This window comes from Lagenorhynchus albirostris, chromosome 7 (genome assembly GCF_949774975.1).
Source record: "Lagenorhynchus albirostris chromosome 7, mLagAlb1.1, whole genome shotgun sequence".
In the NCBI taxonomy this organism is placed as follows: domain Eukaryota; kingdom Metazoa; phylum Chordata; class Mammalia; order Artiodactyla; family Delphinidae; genus Lagenorhynchus; species Lagenorhynchus albirostris.
The window spans coordinates 19671399-19695851 of record NC_083101.1 but is presented as its reverse complement, the minus strand read 5'-3'; the positions used below and the strand labels follow the sequence as shown (position 1 = coordinate 19695851).

At 48.8% G+C, this 24453-nt stretch overlaps 1 protein-coding gene across 5 annotated transcripts in view; it reads right to left on the bottom strand.

Annotated features, from left to right (window-relative positions):
• WHRN (whirlin) overlaps positions 1 to 11910 on the bottom strand; it is an 87763-nt gene extending 75853 nt beyond the window's left edge. For all 5 annotated transcript variants that reach the window (XM_060153323.1, XM_060153324.1, XM_060153326.1 and 2 more), the window contains exon 1: positions 11273 to 11910. In XM_060153323.1, coding sequence (XP_060009306.1) covers positions 11273 to 11896 — 624 coding nt within the window. In that variant the 5' untranslated portion in view covers positions 11897 to 11910. The remainder of the gene's footprint in view (positions 1 to 11272) is intronic.
• Between the last annotated feature and the right edge of the window lie 12543 nt (positions 11911 to 24453).

The window sequence follows — 24453 nt, the reverse complement described above, 5'->3', positions numbered from 1 at the left end:
GGGAAGAAGTGTACGTTTACTAAACCCCAGGTCTGGCCAGCACCGTGGCTTACACCCCGCTTCTCAGAAGCTGTCGAGAGCCGTGGCCAAGAGCAATGCTTTGGAGGCAGAAAGACCTGGGTTCAAATCGGGTCCTGCGACCTCCCATCTGCGTGCAGGTCACTTCCTCTCCCAGATGCTCAGTTTCCTCTCCCGGGGGGCTGTGTGAAGAGTCGGTGTGTGAAGCCCGAGCAGAGTTCCTGGTGGCACACAGAAGACCCCCCATGTGGCCATATTTATGAGTGTGCGTCTGGCTCTAGAGCCCAGGTTCAAGCACAGAAGGATGTTGCCTCTTTCCGGTGCTGGGGTGATGGATACATTCCCTCAAGTCGACAAAATCTGGGTTTAAATCCTGACTCTGCCACTTTCCATCGTTGTGACAACAGGCAAGTGACAACTTCTTTGTAGTTTTGCAAAATGAAGCAAATAAACGTGGTACCTACCTGACAGGGCTGTTGTGATGTTTAAGTGAATTTATATATACAAAGGTTATTACTGTCCACAGAGCAACACAAGAAAACACTAGGAAGTATATACCCTGTGTCACAACAGAGTGAAGGAGGCCACTACCCAGAGGAAGGGGAGGGGAGAAGGGAAGGTTTCTCGCGGATGGGGCAGCTGCAGGTGGGCGGCAGGACTGCAGGGAGGATGCCCTGGGGCCATGGATGTCAACGGGTAGAGAGAAACAAAGCCTTGTTTCAGAGGAGGGCGCGTGTTGCTTGTCTGGCCAACTGTGAACTGCACTTGGGAACAGCCGGAGAAAAGGACTGTCTGTGGGTAAAAAGGGATCGGATCATGGGCAGCCCGAACATCAGGGTGAGGAGCTCGGCCTCTGCCCCATGGGCTCCCAGCTCCGGTGCAAGGCACTAGGCAGGGCATGGCTGGATCAGACCCAAGTTTAAAAAGTTAACCCTGCTTTCAGGGTGCAGAATGGACTGGGCGGCAGGTGAGCAAGACGGGAGACAGCGAGGAGGCCTCTGAGGTTCGGCAGTGGCGATGGTGCGGGAGGAGTGAGACCTCACCGAGACCCGCTGGGGAGAGGTCAGTCCCAGAGAGTCTAACCCCGCCGGCGCTGGTGCAACCCCCAACGGGGACCATGGAGAAGAGGGGCAGGTCAAGTTACTAACTTGGGAAATGTCCACGATTTGCAAGTGAGTGGAGAGGTACCATCAGAGGGTCACAGATGAGCCAGGGCAAATAAAGTTGTTGTTAATACTAGAGAAGAGCTGAAATTATACATAAAAATAAATAAATAAACTAACGGGAGGACAGATCCTGTTCAGAGACCACACTGCTAGGAGACGGGTGAAGAGACAGACATTTGGGGGAAGAGGGGAAGGAATTTGTGGGCGATCTGAACATCCTGACCTGCCCAGCAGACTTAAAAATCTCAGGATTTGGAAGGACTCTTGGAAGCGGGAGAGGGTTCAGGAGAGTTGGGGGAAATCTGGGAGAGGTTTGGGGAACCCAAGAAGAAAGAAGAGGGAGGCGGAAGAGAGAGGAAGAAAAGCATAAAGGTCATGCTGGGCCCAGACACACCAGAGGACACCACACCCTCCATCCGGGGCCGGGAGGATGGAAATGGCAGAAGGAAAACCCCTCCCCAAGGACTTCTGGGCGGAGCTTCCCTGCCTACATGGGAGGTTAACTTCTGATAGCTGGACCACTTTTCTACTCTTTTCTTTTCTTAATCAGAAACCTCTTAATGAAGCCTAGAACACCATTGCAGAAGTGGTTCAAGTAAATTACAGGGTTTTTTTTTTAAGGTGTGGATGCCCGTGTTGTCAAATCACCACTTTCACCTGCATTAATCGCTTAAATGGGTTCTGGAAACAGCTAACTCCTCGGCCTCCTCGTCAGGACCCCTGGGGCGCCCAATAGGGAAGGATGCTGGGGAACAAGGTTGGGCAGGCAGCTGATGGGGGACAAGGCTGTCACACGCTGGCCTCTGGGCCATGCGTCTATCTTGCCTCCCGACATTTTTAAGGGAGGTCGGGGCATAAAATTCCACTCAATCCCTGGGCTTGATTACTGCTGTAAAATGAAAATGCAGATGCCAACATCCAAATAGGAGCAATTACATTTTTAAAGAAACTCTGTCTATGTGGGAATATGGATTACATTTAGTAAATGACTGTGCAATTCAAACATCTACAATGGATCAGAAAGCGCCAAGTTCCAGAGTTTTCTTCCAAATGAATTTTTCTTTGTTTTTCAACAGGCACAACGGAAAACTTTCAAAGCCAAGCAAATTCAGTCGATAGCATTTTTCGTTTCAATCCTTTCAGTGGGACCTCTACATCCTTATTTCTCAAACTTTTGATGTGCAACGGCGTCAGTGACCTGTTTGTAAGGACAGGGAACCAGGCTCACCAGTGTGGGAGTCTGAGTCACAGAGAGGCAAAGGGAGTTGCTCAAGGTCCCCGCCAAGTACACTGTCACATGAACCCAGGTCCATCTCCAAAAGTTACCTCTTGGGTACAGACCTCCCTTCCCTTGATTTTCCAATATATCAGCTGACCTTGCACATCTGGAATTGTGCTCCGAAACAGCTAAGGATGGGGACAGGCTCGATCTACCTTTCTGATCAAGTCTTTATGTGGATATAAATGGGGGTGGAGGCAAGGAAAGGAGGCAAGGGGGAAGGGGTGGAATCCAAAAGAAACATGTGCTTCCCAAACCTCAGAGTGGTTAAGACTTGTCTGGGGGTGGGGGCTTGTTAATTTGTGAATCACCACTTTTAAGGCCCCAACACCTGGGTGTCTGGAAACACACTTTTGATGTCACTTTACTATGTTCTTCCCTGTAGCCTGCAGCCTAAAAGTACTGTGAAGAGGACAGCCTGGGACTTGTTTATGGGAGGCTCTGCTCTATCTGCTTTGCACTCAAAGTTGAGAGGATGCTGATACTATGAAAACTCAGGTAGAAGGGAAAAATAACTATGAAACTGGCTGCCAGCTGAAGCAGTACCACAGCCAATTCAGCAGAAGGAACACAAATTCTCGGAGCGGGAAGAGGCAAAGGGGCTGGGACTGGAAAGGAAGAAAAAAAAAACGTTTATGCATTCTCAGATAGAGCAGCTTTGAAACATACACGTGATTAGTAGGAACTTGCCCTTCACCTGAAATGTTGAGGTCTCTTGAAACCTGAAGTGTTTCTTCTTTTTTTTTAATAATAAAAAGCCAGAAGATACATCTCACCCGAAATTGGTTCATTGATTGCTGCAGAATGCATAAATGATTCTATTTTGGAATCTCAGACACAGGCTTCTGGGAATGTGATTTTTAAATTAAAAGCAAAGTGACAAATGAAATAACTGAAGGGGTCTCTTAGGGTCAATTTGGGCTGCAGAGTTGGAAAAAGCTATTGCCCAGGGCTTCCCTGGTGGCGCAGTGGTTAGGAATCTGCCTGCCAGTGCAGGGGACATGGGTTCAAGCCCTGGTCCGGGAAGATCCCACATGCCGCGGAGCAACTAAGCCCGTGCGCCACAAGTACTGAGCCTGTGCTCCAGAGCTCGCGAGCCACAACTACTGAGCCCACGTGCCACAGCTACTGAAGCCCGTGCACCTAGATCCTGTGCTCCACAACAGAAGCCTGCGCACCACAACGAAGAGCAGCCCCCACTCACCACAACTAGAGAAAGCCTGTGTGCAGGAACGAAGACCCAACGCCGCCAAAAATAAAAAGTAAATAATTTTTTTTTTAATTTTTAAAAAATTTTTTTGCGGTACACGGGCCTCTCACTGTTGGGGCCCCTCCCGCCGCGGAGCACAGGCTCCGGATGCGCAGGCTTAGCAGCCGTGGCTCACAGGCCCAGCCGCTCCACGGCACGTGGGATTCTCCTGGACCGGGGCACGAACCCGTGTCCCCCGCATCGGCAGGCGGACTCCCAACCACTGCGCCACCAGGGAAGCCCTAAATAAATTTATTGAAAAAAGAAAAAGAAAAAAACAAAAAGCTATTGCCCACCGTCACAGACCACACTTTTGTTTAAGGTCTTTCACTTAAATGGTATTAGAGGGTTTCCTATTCAGTAGGTTTTCATACCTATTAACACATTTGATCCCTACGGCCATCCTGGGAAGGAGGCAAGTGGGAGGTAGCTCTGCCCATTTCACAGTTCTGAAGCTGAGGTTCAGAGATGTCACGTGATCTGCCCACAGCCACACAACTAGCTTCCTGGTACAGCACACAGTAGAGCCTATGGCTTTCCTTGATTTTTCTATCCAGCACCCAGTACACTGCAACCCACAGACTTTCTTAAGCAATCCCACTCAAGAACCAAGGAATCCTGAAGTCAGCAGCATTGTATTGGGAGTAAGATCATTCCATTCATTCAGCAAATATTTATTTATTAAAACACCTACTGTGTGCCAGGCACTGTGGAGGTGCTGGGGGTGTGTCAGTGAGTAATGCAGGTCAAATTTCAGTTCTCATGGAGCTTACTCGAAGTGGGGAAGGCAGATGATAAACAGTAAAATGTCCTGGTAGTGACAAGTGTGCTGAAGGAAATTAAAGCAGGGTACAAGGATGGAGGAGTTGGGGGGTGGGGGCGATGCTGCTTTGGAGAGGGTGGCAGGGATGCAGATGCATGCAGATGTCACGGCACTTAAAACACTTGGTGGGACCTCTCTGGTGGCGCAGTGGTTGGGAGTCCGCCTGCCAACGCAGGGGACGCGGGTTCAATCCCCGGTCCAGGAAGATCCCATATACCGCGGAGCAACTAAGCCTGCGAGCCACAACTACTGAGCCCGTGCACCACAACTACTGAACCTCGCGCACCTAGAGCCCGTGCTACGCAACACGAGAAGCCACTGCAATGAGAAGCCCGGGCACCACAACGAAGAGTAGCCCCCACTTGCTGCAACTAGAGAAAGCCCACGCGCAGCACCGAAGACCCAATGCAGCCATAAATAAATAAATTTAAGAAAACAAAAAACAACAACACTTGGTGACCTGTGGCCATGGATGGATCCAAGTCCCCCCTCGTGACTCCCTGAGGGCACGGGCTGTATACTGGTCATCTCTGATTTCCGAGTACAAGCCACAGGCCTGGGTGTGGTAAGTGCTGCGTAGAGCACCAGCGGACAAACGGCTCTGCCTGACGACAGGCTGGACTGAAAGATGCCACTTTCTCTCGACATGTAAGCAGCAGACTCCCCACTTGGTAAAATGAAGCCTTTGGATAGTTTTTAAAAGGCCCCCTGAATGTCAGGCACAAAATGTGCCGTCTGCCTGCCTTCCAGCAGGGGGCTGGCATTGCCGTCCAGAAGGACGGGTACATAACCCTGGGGCTGGGTTCCAGGCGGGGAGGTAAGGCAAAAGGGCTACTTAACTCCTAATCCCAAAGGTAACCCTGGGCTAGTCAATTTCACCTCCTTGGGCACAACCCTCCTGACCTCCCTGCCTTCCCTGGAGGGGAGAAAGCACCCAGCATACAGTAGACACACACGAAGTCAGCCTCCTCTCTTCCCAGTAGCGTTCCGGAAAGCAAGGTTAAGACACAAGTGCACCGACCCCATGGTGCTGCCTCCTGCAGCTAATGCCCGAGTGCATGGGAAGCAAATGGAGGGGCTGATTCTTGCTCTTTGCACCCTTTCCACCTGGCCTGCTGTAAAAGTACAATGGAAATGTCTGCAGCACAGGAATCTTGAAAAGGCGGCCCCGCCCTGGGGCGCAATCAGAAGTCTGTGTGAGCTCAACATTAACATCAGATTCTTGCTTGGGGGTTTTTAAAGAAAAAGAAAAAAGGAAGAAATAGAATCGGCTTTGAAAGATTTGTATTGCAGCCTGCAGCTACCTCTAGCCATGAAGTGTCATTCCTTCTAATCAGATTCTCTGGTCCTTGCTGGGCACTAGTCCGGGGTCCCTAGGCCGTGGAGACCAAACACTGCCCTTCCAGGTCATCAAAGAACCTTGCTGGAAAGCCAGTTGGAGCCTAATCCCCAGGAACGCCTGCTTTAGTGCAAAGCCCTTTGAAGGGGGGCGGGGGGGGGGCGGGATTATGACTCAGGAGGAAATGCACAAGTGCGGCAAGCACGAGCCGACAGGCAGGCAAGGGGCTGCGTGCACTTGACAGGTGCGTACAGACCGGGTGTCTTGTGGCTGAAGAAAGGCGGAGGTGGGAAGCAGCACCGCGCACAAAATCCAATTGGTCGGGGGTTAAAGAATCCTACTTATCTCTGTAGCTCCATCTAAATGATGAATCTACGGCAGGTCATAAACAACTGGGTTTGTCGGGAGGGGGAGGGGGAGAAACAAGAAGCTAGCGCTGGAGTGATTCTACACCTCTTTCCCGTCCCGCTTAAAGGCGGGAGGCAGGAATCTTCTACGATAAAAATATCAATCCTGAAAAAAACAAATAAAGGCATTCTCTTCCACCCTAGAAAATGCTTCTTTGATTTGAACCGTAAATAACCACCATCATTTTCTAAAACCTTGAGGATCTGCTTGAGTCAGATAAATACACAAGACTAAATTAAAGAAATGCACCCTCTCAAGGTACTGCATCACGCTGTGGGCCCAGCAACCAAACATTTATTCAATAAAGGTTTTATTAATAGTGAGCTTTCAACATGTCATTGCTGGCAGGACTCAGAGGACCCAAGAATGAGTGCGGAGCCAGAGGAAAGCCTGTGTGTCCCCACGAACACATTACCCGTGGTTTCCAAATTGGAAGACAGGAATGAGACAGGGGAGGAGGAGCTGTGTTTCAGACACAAAGTTGGAAGTGGTAATAATTTGTAATGGCTTCAGCCAACCATGTACAATGGGAAGGTGACAACTGTGCCATTTAGAATGTGCCAGACCAAATACAATAACTTACATTGAAACAGACAGATGCTTCCGGGTTACTATGCAAAGCAGAGGAGGGCGTGATAACTCTAATTAAATGAAAGGGCCAGCCACCGGTTTAAACTTCTGGAACGCTTCAAATTCTAATATGCTCCTTGGATGTACCTGGGAGGATTCAGAGACTGTAATGAAGCCGTTTAATTTTTATCGAGATGAAACACACGCATCCATACACACACATCCCGGCGGCACGTGGATACCCCGCATTCTGCTACCGGAAGAATCAGGGACTCAGAAAGCAAATTCACTCAGAAAGTGAATTTGATTTTGAATGCTCCCAGGGTGGTGCTGGGCATGCCACAGTCCTGTTGTCGTGTTCTCATGTACTCTGGAATGGCACAAGGGTTAGTGTTCTTGGGGTGAGGGACAGCAGTCAAGTTCTTGTCAGCACAGTGTATAAGCCATCAATTTCTTGATTTGGTAGGAGGCTACCCAAGAGTGCCAAGATTCTTGTCTCCCAATCGTTAGCCAACTTTCTTTACTCTGCGATAAACGAAATCAATTCCAAAAGAACAAGAAAACACCGGATTAGACATTCTAAACGCCTCTGTGTAGTACATACTGAGCAAATCACAGACTGTCTGAACTGGAAGGGACCTTGGGCAGCCCTGGCTCATCCACCCTAGGACCCGTGGAGAGTCAGTGACTGGCCCAAGGTCACACGACAAATGTGCAGCAGAGTCCAACATCCCTGGCCTGTGGACTTCCTGGCCAATTTATCAAGCATTTTTGGCTGAAAATCTTTGAAAGATCTACTTTGTTATTATTATTAGCTTGGCTCCTGTTCGTTCAAGATAGACTTTTCAAAAATCAAACGTTTCAACATAATGCAAATAGTAAATGGCTTGCCTTATTCGCACCTGTCCCTGCTGATTTAGCAAATAGTCTTCAAGAGAGGGATGGGAGCCCCATCAGACAGAGGATAAAATCCTCACTGAACTTGCCCTAACAATGGATACTTGATTTGTCAGAAGAGAAGTGGAAGAACCCTTGTATACTCAATCTCCTCTGTTCACTGAGAGAAGGTGACCCTCTCTGATTCATCAACTCTTAAGGAATTTGATTCCTAAAATTTAATTTTCTTTATACACACACACACACACACACACACACACGCACACACAATTAATCTCTCCTTTGAGAAGCTCAGAGGATCTTTCCCCACTTTCTACCTGCAGAGGAAAAATAAAGATTTCAAGATTGAAAACATATCTCCTCAATACCCCAAACATGGGAACAACCTAAGTGTCTACTGACAGATGAAGGGAGAAAGTAAAGGTGGCGCATATCTATATACAATGGAATATTATTCAGCCATTTAAAAAAGCAAATCTTGCCATCTGTGACAACACAGATGAACCTGGAGGACATTATACCAAGCAAAATAAGCCAGACGCAGAAGGACAAATACTGCATGATCTCACTTATAAGTGGAATCTAAAAACGTTGACCTCATGAAAGTAGAGAGTAGCATAGTGGTTGCCAGGGTTTGGGGGTGGGGGAAAGGGGAGATACTAGTAAAAATTCCAGTTATAAGATGAGTAGGTTCTAAGGATCTAATGCACAGCACGGTGACTACAGTTAATAATTCTGAACGGTATTCTTAAAATTTGCTAAGCGAGTACATGTTAAGTGTTCTTATCATGAAAATAAAGTAACTGTGAAGTGATGGTATGTGAATTAGCTTAGTTGTGGTAATCATTTTGCGATATAAAGGTGTATCAAATATCCCATTGTATACCTTAAATACATACAATTTTTACTTGCCAGCTATACTTCAATAAAACTGTGGGAGGAAGCAAAAAATAAACAAATGAAATAAACAAATAAAATTGAAGAAGAAGAAAAAAGAAAACACGTCTCCTACTAAATGCAACGTGATATCCTGGAACAGAGGAAGGACAGAAGCAGAAACACTGGTGCCATTTGAATAAAATCTGAAGTTAAAATCCCTGCACCGTAGCTTATAAAGAGGGGCTGGAAGTGCAGAAATCCCGGTTAAGGGCAGTTTGTATCTCGTAGAGAAGCCGGGGCCTCTTTGGGCTTTCAGTTAAGGGACTTAACACCTTTAATTTTGTGGAAATGTGTCAACAGTTACAAGTGTTCTAAACTGTCCCTGAAACTCCCGCCCATCCTGCAAGCCCAGGCCCTCCTGAGGCCTCAGAGATGAGGTTCCGCCTCCTCCGTTTTAAATTCCATCCATGGAAAGTCCGTCCCCCTTTCTCCCCGGAGTTAAGGTGACACAAAGCGGCACTCGTGTGCCTGTTGCTTCTGGAGGGTCCAAAGGGGTGTGTTCCAGGCTAGTTATGTGTCTGGCATTGGCCGGAAGGAAGAGGGTCACCCGAGAGGCAAGTGTTCCCTCAGCCTGCTCAGGAAAAGTGACAGGGGTAAGGAGCTGCCGGGATCGCACTGGCTCTCACCCATCCAAGGGCAGTTCTCTCCTATCAACACCACCCCGCCCCCCCGCCCCCCCTCCCCCCAGCAAGGGCAGTTCAGCAGCTTCAAAAGCTGTTCCAAGAGAGTTCAGGTCTGACTCTGGAAGCAACAGGAGTAAACACAGGAGCGAAGGCCTGGTGCTGTTGTGAGTCACCGGGTAGCAGCACCTTGGGGTAGTCGAGGGACGTTCAGGGAGAAGATGCAGAGCGCCATCAACGAGATGGGGGAGGGCCAAATGGAAACTCACAACTGAGCAGCTCCAGCCTTAGAGGTGCCGCAGAGTCTGGGGTGGGAACCGAAGGGAGACTCAGTGTTTTGAGAGTCCAGGTTACCTGAGGCCTTTCCCAAGTCTATCACCTTGTGATGATTAAGCTACCTGAGTCCTTTTAAACTGCCACGAAAATTGAATCCACGTTTATAAATGACCATTTGGATCAAGTATCTTTCAAGTATAAATGGATCATCTGGGAACTCCAGACCTTTTCGGGTCAAAGGCTAATGGACTATTTCTTTATAAATAGGTGGAATGTCAGATAACAGGAAGAGATTGGCTGGGGTGAGGAGACAGAGAGGAAGATGCCAGGAAACCCACAAGGAGCTTCGTCGGCTGCACCCCTGAACAATATAAACTCATCCGTCTTCTTTCAGAAGCAGTGAAGAAGTTTCTAAAATCCCCAGGGGCCTCCCTGAGGGGCAGACAGATCAGGAAGCAAATGAGGGAAGCCAGGGTCAGAGAGGATGGTCATGCCCCAGGTGAACAGTCAGGAAGTGGGTTCACGATGCACCTGGCCACAGGTCATTAACAGACACAGGAAGTAGCCTGGGGACCTCTGCTGCCTAAGTGTTCCCCAGCAGCCTGCAGGCCCTCCGCTGGAGTCCAAAACACCTGCATAGAGGGGACCCGAGGCAGGGACGAGTGGTGGGGTGGTGAGAAGCTGGGTCACAGGCAGCCCCAATCCCCTGGGAAGCATTTTCCCTGCAGAAGCAGATTGTGTCACTGTTCCTTTTCCCCAGAACCCTTCACTTCTTGCACACAAAGGTGGTGGTGGTGGTGGTGGTGGTGGTGGTGGTGGTGGTGGTGGTGGTGGTGGTGGTGTGTGTGTACCCCTGCAAGGGATCCCTGAATCCACACATAAACCAAACGCTCTCCACCTCATACTCCAGTTGATCTGCAATAGCCCTGGGCACGAGACCAGCAAACATGTACATTCCTTTAAACAGCATGATTAAATCCCTAAGAGCTAGTTGTCAGGAGGTTATTTTTCTCAATTAACAGACACAAAAAGTACAACTACTCTCAAGGGGGTGGGGGATTGATTTTAGACATTCAGGCAGACGCCTCCTTCCCAACAAGGTTAGAGACACTTACAGTGCAAGTGAGAACCAGAGGTTATGAGGGGGCAAGTGACGTGTCCCAAGATACATGGCCTGGTTCAATAAACAGCAGGGTCAGGCCAGAACTCTGTGGGTCACCAGACCAGCCTCCCTGGACCACTCTGAAGCTAACAAAACTTTCTTTCAGGGGCAAAAGCCTAGAGAATAATGAGAATAACAACAGCAGAAGGGGAGGTCACCCACTGATAACTGACTATATGCCAAGCAGAGACCTTCTCTCTTTCAATGCTCATAAGAACCCAGAGCCTCTTTCGCACTTTGTAATCACACATTTGCCTAAGTATTTGATAATGCCTGTCTCCCACGCACTAGCCTTTATGCCCCATGAAGGCAGGGTCCATGTCCGTTTTGCCCATCACTATATCCCAAGTGCCTGGCATCTATTTGCTCAAAAAACTAGATGTTTCTGTTTTAAAGAAATACTTTTAAGAAAAACGGGACCCAGAAAGGTCAAGCGATTTGCCTAAAGACACACAGCATGGACTTAATGCCAATATGAGGAGCTTCGCCACTCTGTCCCGTATTCACCCCCAAACCAGAGCCCTACCTTGACGGCCTCAGCGTGGGTCACCCGGGCCAGGGATTTGTCGTTGACACGCAGAATCTGGTCCCCGACTTGCAGCCCTTCCTTCTCGGCCAGAGAGCCTGGCTCCACCAGCGACACATAGATGCCCACGCCATGCTCCGAGCCCCCGCGGATGCTGAAGCCCAAGCCCTCGTGGGCCTTGGCGCGCCGCAGGCTCACTAGGCGCACCTCCCCGGGCCCCGCGCCGTCGGGGCCGCCCCAGGTGGGTTGCCTGTAGGAGGAGGTGGCGGGCAGGTAGAGACCCTCGGCAGTGTATTGGTCGAACAGCAGCTGGTCAGAGCGCGGGATGACCAGCCGCAGCATGGGCAGCAGACGCCGCTTGACCGGGCTGTCCAGCAGCACGCGCAGGGTGCGCACCAGGTCGAAGACGTTGCGGCGCGCGTGGTAGGCGTTCAGACAGTGCGTGAACTGCTCCCGCTCCGCCTCGCTCAGCAGCGCCGTCAGCGCCTGGTGCAGCTGGCGCACGTTGGCAGACAGCAGTCGCAGCCCCGCGCCCCCGCCGCCGCCGCCGCCCGCCCCGGCCGCGGAGCCCAGCGAGCCGGTGGAGGACGAGCTCACCGACAGGCCGTCCAGCTGCGCGTTCATCTCCCCGCCGAGGGCCGGGCGGACTCGGGGCGCGCGGTGGGGCAGCCGCTGCACTCGCTGGCACTGGCGCGACAGCTGGATCCCCGGGAGCGCGGAGATCGCAGCCGGAGTCTGGGTTTGGGAGCTGGGGGGACGCCGAGACAGGGGCTGGATCCTGGGAGACGCAGAGACGGCTGCCGGAGTCTGGGCTTGGGCGGGGCGGGGGGTGGGCACGGAAACAGTGCCTGAATCCTGGGGGTATCGCGGAGACCAGTGCTAGAGTCCCGGGCGCGCGAAGACGGAGGGGGTCGCGAAACTGGAGTCCTCGGGGCGCAGAGACGGAGGCTGGAGTCCAGAGGACGCGGAGACAGCGGCTGAAGTCCGGGCAAGGCGGAGACGGCGGCGGGGTTCCAAGGGACAAGGAGTTGGCGGCTGGAGCCCTGAGGTCGCGGCTACTGCGGCTGGAGTCCGGGGGGACGCGGAGAGAGCAGCTACATTCTGGAGGGCACAGAGACGACGGGTGGCTGAAGTGGGGTGGGGGGGTGCCCAGCAAAGCTGACCGCCCCGTCACACCATGCCCGGGGCTCCCCCAGCCGGGCCGCCCGTTCCTCTCGGGCTGGGGGACCCCAAAGTCATAAGTTGGGGTGGGGGGCGCTCTAGTCCCAGAGCCCCCCGAATCGCAGCTGATGGAGCCGCACGGGCGTCCGGCAGGGGGTGCGGGGCATGTCCGGGGCAGCCCTGGGAGGCAGCAGCCCGGGGACCCCTGCGCCCCCCGAACCCCCGCGCGCAGACGGAGCCGCGCGGCCGCGAGCCGGGACTTTGAGAACTGTTGAGCAGCCCCGGGGCCGATCTTCCAGCGAGTTCCGACGCCGTCGCTCTCGCCAGCCCAGTCTTGCCCCGCCCCCTTGCCCCTCCCCCTCTCCCGCCCCCTCCCCCCCGCGGGCTCTTCAGGAAATGACGTCCGGCTTCGCGCCTGGCGGTTGCCTGGAGACGGGGTGAAACAGTCCAACCCCAGGGAAGAAAGGGGTGAAAGTTGGGGTAGGGGTGGGAGGATAATGCGAGTCCCCCCACTTCTCCAGCCGCGGGCCGGGGGGGCTGGACCTCAAAAACTGCTTTTCCACGATCGAAGCCTGTTCGTCAGGATCGCTTTGGTGCAGCTAGCAAACTAGCTAATTCACAACTGGGGGGGGGCGGGGATTAACCAACTTTTTGACCCTAAAATACTAAATGCTTCAGGCTCAATTTTCACCTTGAGAGCTCGCGGTCCCTTTTTGCACACACTAACATTCAAGTTCCTGTGTTTATGTGGACGATTGTTGGGCACCTACTGTGTGCAAGAAACCTATCTCTTCAAGCATATACTGGTGTCTGCAGGAGCCAACTCCAGTGCAGGGATAGATCAGACTGGACCCCTGCCCGATCTCCAGTAGATGGGAAAAACGTTTTCACAAATAAAAAGTGGACACAACACACACACATGCAGATAAAATAGAAAACTGGAGATATGGGAATAAGGTGGGTGGATTGTATCAATGTCAGGATCAGGGTTGTGATCTTGTCAACACTGGCGGAAACCGAGTGAAGGGCATATGGGATGTCTGTATTATTCCTTACAACTGCATGTGGATCTACAATTATTTCAAAATAAACATTTTTTTAAAATGTGTATGAAGTGGGTTGGGAAAAAAGTATTCTATGCCTTCCCATACCAAGACAAATGGGAAGATACTCCAAGGCTGGTTTAGAGACTCTCATCCCCGTCACCCCCCAATACAATCTAAGTGAAGCCTGTGCTTTTATTCAGAGGTGGCTTTCTAAGGAGCCCAGTAGTGACCTCAACACACACACACACACACACACACACACACACACACACACACCCCTACCTCGCACGCATCCCGCACGCATCCCCTCCAACCTGAATTGTCTCTCCTAATCTATCTTCTACAGAAAGACATATTTTCCCTACAAATATTCTGGAATTGCCATTCTAGAACCACCTGACTTCTATCTGGGAGAGGGAGAGATGGGGTGTCACCTGAAGGAGTAGGTTTGAGCTGGACCCAGAAGGATGGAGCATTGCTTCATTCATTTACTTATTTGATCAGTCTGCATTCACCATTTTCCAATCACCTATTCTGTCCTGGATCTTGTGCTGAGTGTTGGAGACCCCAATTAAAAAAATGAAATCTCTTACCTCAAGGAAGTTAGTCTAGCAGGGAAGAAAGACCACATAAATTAAGGTAAAAACCAGTATGATAAGTGTTGTAATGGCTGAGACAGCCCAGGTTTATGGGAGAAGAAAATGGTAAGGACTTTATCAATCAAAGAGGTGACACCTGAATGAAGGGAATGGATTTTCTTTTTTGGACAATGGGGAATCATGGAGGGATTTTGTACCCTGTTAGCTTAGTGCATTCCCAGAACTGAGGCTAGGAATTGAAGTTATATTATTCTCCCCAGATTGTCATTTCTCTTCTTCATTTCCCTAAAACAGAGCTTGATTAAATTAATGCCCAGTGAACATGTTTGAGAGGGTGTCTTAAACAGCCAGTGTCTTGGACATGCATCTGACAGCTCTGTTACAGCAGTTAATGATGTGTATCTTTCTTTCTCCTTCTTAACTGCCATTGAAGCCTTGACGTAACTAGCCAAACGTATTTAAGAAAAAAAGCAATCTCCCTCACCCCCAAAATATATTAATGGCAAACCTCAAAATGCCACCAGGCAGGGCTTCATTGTATGCAGTTCAGGTTTTCTGCAAATGTATTTCATGCTAAGCTTTCGCTTACTTTGTGTTCTAATTATAATTATTGTGATTGGCTTGATAAATGCATCCCAGGAGCTAAGATCCCCTTTCCCAACATTTTATTTCTGTGCAGAGGATATTTGCAAGAAGGTGTTTTGCTTCAGGCAGCAGAAGCTACTGCTGAACACAGGTCTTAGTTGAAAAAGAAACGCTTCCTTCTGCAAACATCAGAGACCATCTGGGATGCTGTGCTATTGTTTAATGTCATAGAGGCCAATTTGGGGGGCAGACAAGTGCAAGAACATGGAAAAAGGACTCATTGGGGTTTCTTCAAGCCATCTTGCGTGACCTCCTTCGTATCAGTTTGCACTAGGTACCCTTGGATGCGAGGCAGTGTGTAACTGTGCTCAAACCTCAAGAATCCTATTTCATGTCTGAAGATGTGTTTGTCGTTCAGAAATAAGCTCTTGGAAACCCAAGATGCCTGCGCTTCTGAGGGCTGCACTGCCTCCAGCCTTCAGGACCTGGAAGGAAACCCTGAGTACGTGAGCAGACCTGGCTTTGGTTGCATACTGCCCTCTTCAGAAGGAAAACAGAATTCTCCTGTGTCCGCTGCAGGCTTCCCGTGGCTGTCTTCACCAAAGCCACTTTTAATATAGTCCATTATTGTTACCCAACTCTGGCAAATCAATGCCCTTCTCCTGTGGATACTCCTGGAAACTTGGACTGGAGCAGTTGAAAAGACAGAGGGAAGAAGAGTGAATTGTACTCAACTCAGAAGTGCTTTGTGTTGAACGGGATTTTGGGTTGTTTATTTCTCATGTGCTTTTGCTTTAACCAAGGGACAACATATCGAATTGCACACTGGATATTGGGCAGAAAACCATTATTCCAACCTCAGAACGTCCCTTTACTAGTTGAGAGGCCCATGGCAAATGGCTTCCCTGCTCATCTGTAAAATGAAGCTTCTAAACCTTCCCTGCGTCTCCAGAGCACAGCTGTAAATACCACGTCCTGTGCAGTAAGTGAAAGCACGACGCAGCGCACAGGTTCGCCTAACGTTGTTAGTTTCTCCTCTTTTCCATGGAACTTTTTGAAATCCTTTTTCTATTTCATAGTCATTTGGAGCTTCTCCCCTTCCCTCTTATCTACTGGAACGTATCCTGAGAAGACAATAGAGATTAATTTCATGGGAGATGCATTTCCCATGGGACATATATAAAAATATAGCTAATGTTTATTGAGTGCCAGACCCTGTTTTAAACATTTGTAAAAATTTTAACTCACTCAGCCTCCCAATTGTTCTGTAAAGAGAGATACTACCACCACCACTACCACAACCATCATCATCATTCTGGTAAAACAGACAGAAAACCGAGATGTAGGGACATGACTATCCCCAAGGTTACAGCGGTAGCTGATGAGAGAGTTGGGATTTGAACCCAGGCCATCTGGCTCCAGAGTTCTTACTCAGTCACTGTGCTGTGCAGCCTCTCAGGTGTTTGGTTTGAAGACGCTAAAAGGTACCCTATGAGAGCGGCATAAAGACCACATTTCTTGCAAGGTGGGCTGGGCATGTCAGAGTTTAAAAACAAGTCACACACTAATGGCTCCTGGTTGGTAAGCTGACATTCTATGGTGGAGAGAATGAGCAGGGGGTTAATAAAAAGATATCATTGAGAGAGATGGAGATGAAGAGGATTGGGGGACCCCCAGGGCTCTCAGTCTGGACAAAGGAGGAGGACACTCAAAGCCATCTGGTGTAGGGTATCCTAGGGAGCCTCTCCCAGCTCTGGGATCCCTAAAGAAAGAAGGTTAGCCACTGGAGTTATCACTTCTGCTCCAGTACCACAGCCTATCTCTTCCCTGAAATATCAGTGGGGATGGTATCAGCAGAGAAAAGGAACGCATTCGCCTCTATGACTAGTAGATAATGCAGACAGTATTGGTGGAAGTGCAGGGAGATAAGAGAGAGGCGAGAAAAAGAGAAAGCACAAAAACCTCAGGAGAAGAAGAGAGATACAGGTATTTATCTTAGCCTGGCTATAACCTCCAAAGAGTCTGTCTCATGGTAATGGAGAATCATGGGGTGTTTGTGCTAGGAAGACGTTAGAGCACAGAGTTGATCTCCAGGTTCAGAGCCCATCTCTGAAATTTGTTGCCTGTGTGACCTTGGGCAAGTCATGGAGGGCTTTTGCACCTGAGTGCCCTTACCTGTAAAATGGGGCCAGTGGCACTGCCATTAGTGTTATAATGAATATCAATTGAACTCAGGTATGCAAAGTGCTTATCGCCCTGCCTGGCATGTACCAAGCACTTCCACAAGGCTTGGCATCTGTCTCGGTCAAAGCTCTTACTGCACGGGAGGCTCTCAAGAACGGGACCATAGCTTCACCTCTGTGTCGGGTGCTCAGCTCCAGGACAAGCACATAGTAAGTGCTCAGTAATTACTGTTGAACGCATCCTTAGTTCTCTTCCTCTCCCACCCTTGGTTACGGATAGGACCGTCAAGGCTGGAGAGATCATTGTCTGGTCCACAGTCCCAGTGGCAGCTAGAGGTGTCTGTCCCAGGCTTTCTGATTTGTAGCTAAAAGGAAATTTTACTGAATGCTTCCAAAGAGCTAAGCCCTTTACAGGTGTTATTTCTTTTTAATCCTCACAACGTATCCTGTGAAACGGATATTATTATGATCCCCACTTAACAGATGAGGAAACTGAGTGTCTAGGCTATGAAGTGGTTTCCCCAAAGTCTGTGTTGTTAACCACCCACCACGCTTGCCCACTACATGTTCTCACTGTACCTTGTCTTAAGACAGATGAGATTGCGGCTGACTTCTCTCACACAGCTTTGGGGAAACAGCAAACTCTGATGGCAATAATAAATGGCAGGGAGCTGATCTGTGGGCTGGAAAGAGGCAGAGCGGTGGAATTGACTTTATCAGGAGTGCTTGTGTAATCCGATTGCTGTGAGGTCTGGAAGGGCTTCTTTAATCAGAGGATTATATATTAGTTACACAGGGACACTCACTCCACACATCAGCTTGGTTCAGATTAGAGAAGTCCCCAGCAAAAACGTCCTTACCATGCACACAGCCACGTGGTTAACTGGGGCATCAATTCATGCCTTCACTCTGTCCATTCACTCATCATTCAAATTTTCCTTAGCTCCTCCTCTGTTCTGCCAGGCAACTGTTCTGGGGATCCAGTAAGGACAAGACCACCATGGTTCCCGCCCTCCTGGAGCAGACATTCGGGAGATGTCGTGTTGTGTGCATCAAACTTACTAATGGGTGGCTGGAGGGGAGCGTGATGAGCCCTGGTGTGAGGGTCCCAGACAAGGCTCCCCAGCTGGCATCCCCTTCTCTGAGCCTTCTTTCAGCATCACAGCAAAGGATCAGTACTGCAGACAGACTTGGTTAAATAATTCCAGCTTATATAACCCTAGAGGAATCGCGTCACCTCTCCGAGCCTCAGTTTCTTCATTTATTAAAAAAAAAAAGAGCTATAGAAAGGGCTATAAAAAAAAAGGAATAGTTGGAAGGCTAGTGAAGATAATGCTTGTAAAGCAGGTAGTGCAATGCCTGGGACCAGGGGAGGTCTGGTCTGCTCTAAGAATTGCTTTCAGAAAATAACTCCTTAGCTTGCCTTGCCTGTATTGATCCTGTAAAACGTTTTGGTTTTTAATAGCCAGGTGCTTTAAATTTCTGGTTAATTGCCTCATTTCCTCACTGCTCCTCAAGCAGACTTTTTGTTTTGTGTGTTTTTATTTTTAACTTCAGTCTTCCAGGATTCTGAAAAAGAACGCTGTCCTTGGGATCCTCTGTGTATTATTGGCCAAGTCCTTTCTCTCCGTGCCCCAGTCTTGCCATCTGTACAACGAGGGGCTTGGGAGGCAGGGATCAGCAGACTTTTCTAGCTCTAAGAATTAAGTGTTTGTTCCTAGGGCAGAAGAGGAGAAGGGGAGGGGAAGACAAGGACAAGGGGGAGGCATGAAGAGTTTTCTGGGGGTTCTGAGCAGATTTAGGTGTAGAATTCTGTCTCTGGCTCCACGGCTGAATGATGACTCTTCCTCTGACTGGTTTGAGGCTCCTACTGTCTCTTTGCCTCCGGGTAGCTGCCTTTCAGCAGGTTTTGGGATTTTTGCCTTTGACTTTGACCATCCTCAAAGACACTCGGCAGACATTGTTATTACATTTACTTGGCAAATTGTGTCAAAAAATCTATAACTGTTACAGAAGAATGCCCGCTCTCTGCATTCTTCTTTATTCCTTGGAAATTTGATATGCTTATTGACCATCTATGAAGGTAACAGTACATGGAGTTCTAATATCCTAGAATTATAGATTTTTTTTTAAATCAAGTGGAGCCTTAAATCATACTCATTCATTCATTCAACAAACATGTATCAGGTGCCTACTATGTGCCAGGCACCACGTGGGGCTGAAAGAGCTGAACTCTAGTCCTTGTTTTCATGGCTCCCATCTACTTGGGAATAATATATAAAGAATAATACTGGCTATGTGTTGTAATAGAATGTATTAGTCATCTATTGCTGTGTAACAAATTATAACAAATTTGTTATACAATGCACATTTATTATCTCATAGTTTCCATGGGTCAGGAGTCTGGGGATCGTCTATCTGGTTCCTCAGCTCAGTATCTCAAAAGACTGCGATCAAGGTGTTGGCAGGGCTGTGTTCTCATTCAAAGGCTTGATTAGGGAAGGATCCACTTTCAAACTCATTCAGTTGATGGCAGAGTTTATCTTTCATGACAGTGTCATGGAAGACCCCACCGTTTTGCTGACTGTTGGCTAGGTGCTGCTCTCTGACTCTAGCTGCCATTCACAGTTTTTCACCATATGGCCCACACATGGCAGCTGACATCTTCCAAGCTAGCAAGGGAGTCTCTCTCTCTCCAGCCTACTAAGATGGAGTCTTCTATAATATAAGGTAATCTTAGGAGTGCCATCCCATCATCTTTGTCATAAAAGGTAACCCAATCAAGGGAGTGACACCCTATCACTTTTCATATACTATTGGTTAGAAGCAAGTCACTGGTTCTGCCCATACTGACGGGGAGGGGATTATAAAAGGGTGTAACTCATTGTGGGGGTCACCTTAGGGTGCGGCCGTCACATAGAAAATGGACAAAGTGTAACAACTGCCCAGAGGAGGAAGCCCTGATTCTTCCAGATGAAGTCAAGAAGGCCTCCTGAAAGAGGGGACATTTGAAGGGTAATGCTGGGAGGGTGAGTAAGGGGTCACCAGGTAGACATGCTGGGAAGGACACTCTAGGAAGAAGCAACAGCATGAACAAAGACACCGAGGCAGGAAAGAGTTGTTCAGGGAACTGCAAGGAAGTTCTGCATAGTTGGATTCAGCAAGCTTGTGGCCAGAGATTCGGCTGGAGAAGGGGGTGGGCAGAGGCAAATCATGATGGACATGGAATGCTGAGCTCGACGATTTTGACAGTATCCTCAAAGCAACAGAGAGACATCAATTTGCCAGTGTGGATTCCGATTCTTCCTAGAGGAGCATCTGGCAACTTCTCTAACATTTCTCGAAGATCTACACACTTTTTCATAAAGAATCCTCGGTGAGGGTGGCACTCTTTCAAGGGTATGATAGACACTAGAGCTTGCTAAAAATATGTCTGCACCTCCACGGCGTACCAAACCATAGACTGTTTATATCGGAAGGGACTTTCAAACTTCATGCAGGCCAGTGACTGCCCTTTCTCCTCATGTCAATCTGATGCAGAAATGTGTGGCAGGCAGCAGAGTCAGACTGAGCGAGGTTCAAATCCTGGTTCTGCCACTCACCTGCTGGTAAGACCTTGAGCAAGTGAGTCACCTCATCCATGAAATGCAGACAGTAAAGAATGCAATGAGGATCCAATGTAATTGTAGATGCCAGGTACTCATCTAGCGTACAGTGTGTGTGTTAGTTTGTTAGGGCTACCGTAACAGAGTGCCATAGACTGAGCGGCTTAAACAACAGAACTTTATTTTTTCACAGTTCTAGAGGCTGAAAGTCTGAGATCAAGGTGTCGGCAGAGTTGTTTCTTTTGTGGCCGCTCTACTTGGCTTGTAGATGGTTGTCTGCTCTGTGTGTCTTCACATGGTCTTCCCTCTGTGTGGGCATGTCTGTGTCCAAATTTCCTCTTCTTATGAGGACACAAATCGTACTGGATTAGGGCTTACCCTAAAGATCTCATTTTAACGCATTTACTTCTTCAACGACCTTGTCTCCAAATATAGTTATGTTCTGAGGTACTGGGCTTAGGATTTCAACATATGAATTTGGGTGGGGGAACACAATTCAGTTCACGATAGTATACTCTCAACTAAGGTTAGATGCTTCTTCCTCTACGTCTGATTGGTGAAAATCCTTATGTTCCAATTTCAGCTATGATTTCTCAGCCTCTCTTAACTATTCTATGAGAACTAGTTTGTCTCATCAATAACCTTCCAGAAGGACGTGTGTTGACACCTCGCTCTGTAAATAACAATAACAGCTAGATAGTCCGTGATGCTAACCCAACACCACTGAGATATGCCCGACGAATCAACTGAATAACCTTTCCTTAATTTAATCCGATGGCAGTAATTTTCGGGAACACGCCATTACGAGGGAGCAGTGTGATCTCCAGGGCTTCTTGATGCCTAATTAAAAGGCAGCGCAGCAAAAAGGAGGCTGCAGTTACATCTCAGAATCACGTTGTCCTGATTTGGGAGTTGGAGGAAAGGAGTTTTTTACTGAACTCTGAGGAGGATGGGAAACTGAAGCCCCAGAATGTGGTCAGGGGAGACTGTGGGAGCCTCTGCTGGTCACGTGGAGAAGGCTCTATGCCTATGTTTTTGCTTGTCAGAATAAGCCAAGGTCATTGCTCTTTCCTTACAGGTGATGGGCCTGAAAGCCCGCCCACGGGCTGAGATGGTCATTGGCTGAGGCATTTCGGGGAAGGCTGATCCATTTTTAATATTAACTCATTCAGCAGCACCTTCTTATTGAAGATTTATGAGGTGCTGCTGACGGTGGACATAATGATAAAAATAACTGATCATTTACAAATACCTCTAAATCATGGGTTCTCAACTTGGGGCTTGTACTTCCGTGCGTCTGTGAAGTCCCTGGAATTGTGCACATATTTCTTCTGTGTGTGTGTATTGATGTTTCGTTCCTCTAAATTCTCTGGTCTACGAGCCCCAAAGATTAAGACCTCCCTATTCCAAATAATATTTACTTCTATTTACTGAGCGCTTACTCCGCATCAGGTACATTATGTTGCTTTCCTCATTTAACACTCATGTCAACTCTCCCATCTTTCTGTATCATCCCTGTTTCACAGACAAGAAAACTGAGGCTGGGAGTCTAAGCCTTCAAGAGGCAGAGCCTGGATTTTGTCCATCCATGCAACAAACACTTATTGAATACACACTAAGCGCCATGCATTATTCTAAGAAGCAGGGATGCAGTGGAAAATAAAACAGAAAAAGGCTTTGTTCTCATGGAATTTACATGCTAGGGAGACCTGAACAATCTACTGAGATTACTGCTACCTGATTGAAACATGCTGTTATACTATCTTATTTCTATCTATACAATAGCATGGAACAGTTATCAACTGCCACAATAATGCTGCATAAAAACCAACCACCAAATTTCAGCAGCATACATACTTCCTCGGGGTTAGGCGGAGGGGTTCTGCTGATCTGAGTCTGCGTGGCTGCTTTGGGCTAGGGTCACATGTGCGTCTGTCAGTCAGCTGGCAGATCACCTGGAGTCTGGCTGGCTGTGCTGACCTCAGCTGGGATGCCTCTTCTCTGCTCCATGTGGTGGCTCATCCTCCAGTTGGCTGACCTGACCTGGCTGTCTCTCAGCAACGCAAGAGAGAGAGAGAGAGTGCAGAACCACATTGCCACCACGTTCTGTTGGCAAAGCAAGTCACAAGGCCCGTCCAGATTCAAGGTGCGGTGCGGGGCGGGGCGGGGGGGTTGGGGGGGAAGGGGTTTAGACTCTGCCTCCCAATGAGAAGAACTGCAAAGTCACATTGCAAGGGGCATGGATACAGGGAAGGGAACAACTGGGACTATTCTTGCAATTAATCTACACAAAACAGGCTGTAGTGGGGGGGAGAGTGTCCCTCCCACCCCACCAAATTCATGCACATCCGGAATTTCAGAATGTGACCTTATTTGGAACAAAGGTCTTTGAAGAAGTAATTAAGTTAAAGATCCTGAGATGGGGTCATCCTGAAGGTGAGCTCTAAATCCAATAACTAGTGTCCTTATAAGAGAGAAAAGAGGAAGACTTGGCACCCAGAGGCATGAAAGGAGGCCAGGAGAAGACTAAAGCAGAGGTTGGAGTTAAGCTGACAGCAGCCAAGAATACCACGGGTTGCCAGCAGCCACCAGAATCTAGGAGAAAGGCGTGGAATGGATCCTCCCTCAGAGCATCCAGAAGGAACCCACCCGGCCAACGCCTTGATTTGGGGTTTCTGGCCTCCAAACCAGGAGAGAAGAAATTTCTGTCCTTTTAAGCCACTCACTTTGTGGTCATGTGTCACAGCAGGCATAGGAAACTAATACACATGGTTAATAACAATTATTTAAAGTTGCTGTGCTTCAAGTGTTATAGTGTTTGACTCTCCCCGTTTTAGAGATGGGAAACTGAAGTTGAAAGGGTATGACGACTTGCTCAGGGTCCTTCCCTAAGACAGGTGGCGGAGGGACTCAAATTCAAGCAGCCTGGTATGGGCAGGACTTCTCACACTTCGACACGCACAGGAATCTCCCAGGCACCTGTTACAGTGCAGATCTCAGTTGATGAGATGAGATGAGATGGGACCTGGGGTTCTGTGCTTCTCACGGGCTCCCGGGTGATTCCAATGCCATGGTGCCTGGACCCTCACCTGAGCAGCAAAAGTGTAGTGGGGGACGGGCACCGGGCACTGAAGATCCAGATTCAGGATTCCATCCTGAGTCCTGGCTCCACTATTGCCTCACCGTGGACCAGGAGTAAGTGGCTGAATTGCTTCACTTTTCACAGTGGGGGTAAACTGACGATGATCATTCCCACCCACCTCAGATTAAACGAGGTGAGGGGAGGATGAGGGGTGAGCAGTGGAAGTTCATAGAAGGTTTTCAGGGACAATTTCCCTTTCTCTGGGTCTTGGTCTCAGATTCATAGATGCAGTATGGCTCCACAATTAGGAGCAAAACACAGGCCATAGAGTCAGACTGACCTTGGATTAAACCCTGACTCACCTGCTTCTGAAAGCTTCAGTTTCTGTGTCTATAAAATGGACATACACATCTTACCTGCCTTCCTTGTGTGGTCTTGAGGGTTCAGTCAGTCAATGCATGTAACGTGATAAGCACAGTGACTTCCACATGGTTAGTCCTCAGTAAATGCCACATAAACATAATAATAATTAATTCAGTTAATATGTTATTGTTATTATTGTTAAATCAAAATGAGATGATGAACTTGGAAGCCCTCTATAAACCTTCAAGACAGCAAACAGAGGTGAAGATAAATGGTCTCAAGGCATGTGAATTCAAATTTGCCCTTTTGACCCCTCTCCTCAGAAAGCTGTTTAGGATGGAGGCCACCCAGGGCCCAGCACTGAGCTGCGAGGGCAAGTCCTAGAAAAGGAGGCTTGGTAGTGGCTTCCTGTTCCCCTGACCTCTGCTCAAGAAGGGACTTAGATAATTACACTACAATGAGGTGGGTGTTCAGGGAGAAGGTGACCGTGGCACAGAACGGGCACCTAGCCCGACATGGGGGCTGCAAGTCAGGAAAGACTTGCTACAGGAGACAGT